We start from the raw sequence: 1,007 nt of genomic DNA on the forward strand, positions 1-1,007 counted from the left end.
GAAGCGAATTAGTGTGAACAATGACGACGACGACGACAGCATCATGGTGGTGACCGAGGAGCTGCCGATCGATCTTGCGGATCCGTTCTCGGCCATTATGTTCGAGACGCCAGTCCGAGGTGCCACATGCACCCACCTGGAATGCTTCGACTTGAGTAACTGGCTCGAGACGCGCGAGCGCAAACCTCAATCTCGCAAATGCATCTCGCACCAGGCAGACGTATGCGAGGCGACGTGCCGCTGGCGCATTTTCGAGCCGACGCTCGTGGACAGATGGCGGTGTCCCATTAAAAGCTGTTTCGGGGACGCTCGTCCATGCAGCCTTGTGGTGGACGGGTTCCTGCTCGGGGTGCGCAAGGAGCTCGAGTCCACAGGCCGGCTTAACGCGCGCAGCATCCGTGTCTCGGCGGATGGATCCTGGAAGCCAGTCCCGGACCGGAATGACGACGTCAACGACGTCAACGACGATTCGGGCAGTGACGGTGACTGCAAGGCCAAAGCGGCACCGAGCCGGCGGAGCAAGAGCAAGCCAGCCAGGGCGACATTTACTAGCAGCATGTATCCGGACGTCCGCGCTTTGCATCCGCTTCTCACCGACCTCACTTGAGGGCTGAGGGAGGTGCCGCTCCACGTTTCAGCAAGCATGCAAAGCCCGCATCTTCATCTAATCACGTTTCTTTTGGGCTTTTCCCTTCTTCTCCACCCTCCACAAATACACACACACATCTACTTCTCTGGTACATTATCGATATACCCCTTGGCAATATTGCGACGGGGCACATGGTTTACGGGGCGGCAGGAAAAGGGGCCGAAAAGGAAACATGGACGTTTCCCCTCTCTATTTGTTTGGAGTTCTTGTTCTTATGGTAATCGTGTCGTTAAATCTGGGGTCTTCTTCTTTATCGTCTTTTTGTCTGGGGCTTTGGACTTATGGCGCTGGTGCATATCTAGCATTTTCTTGCAGCGTTCTTTCTCGGCCAAGGTTGTGGTGACTCTTAAAGGTCGCT

General features: G+C 55.5%; 1 protein-coding gene across 1 annotated transcript; it reads left to right on the forward strand.

Annotated features, from left to right (window-relative positions):
* Positions 1-43: 43 nt before the first annotated feature.
* Positions 44-607, forward strand: GGTG_14422 (hypothetical protein; the record flags this gene model as incomplete). The annotated part of the gene is made up of 1 exon (XM_009232347.1): positions 44-607. One exon carries the CDS (start codon positions 44-46, stop codon positions 605-607), a length of 564 nt encoding a protein of 187 aa, XP_009230611.1.
* Between the last annotated feature and the right edge of the window lie 400 nt (positions 608-1,007).

Source organism: Gaeumannomyces tritici (assembly GCF_000145635.1).
Source record: "Gaeumannomyces tritici R3-111a-1 unplaced genomic scaffold supercont2.399, whole genome shotgun sequence".
Taxonomy (NCBI): Eukaryota; Fungi; Ascomycota; class Sordariomycetes; order Magnaporthales; family Magnaporthaceae; genus Gaeumannomyces; species Gaeumannomyces tritici.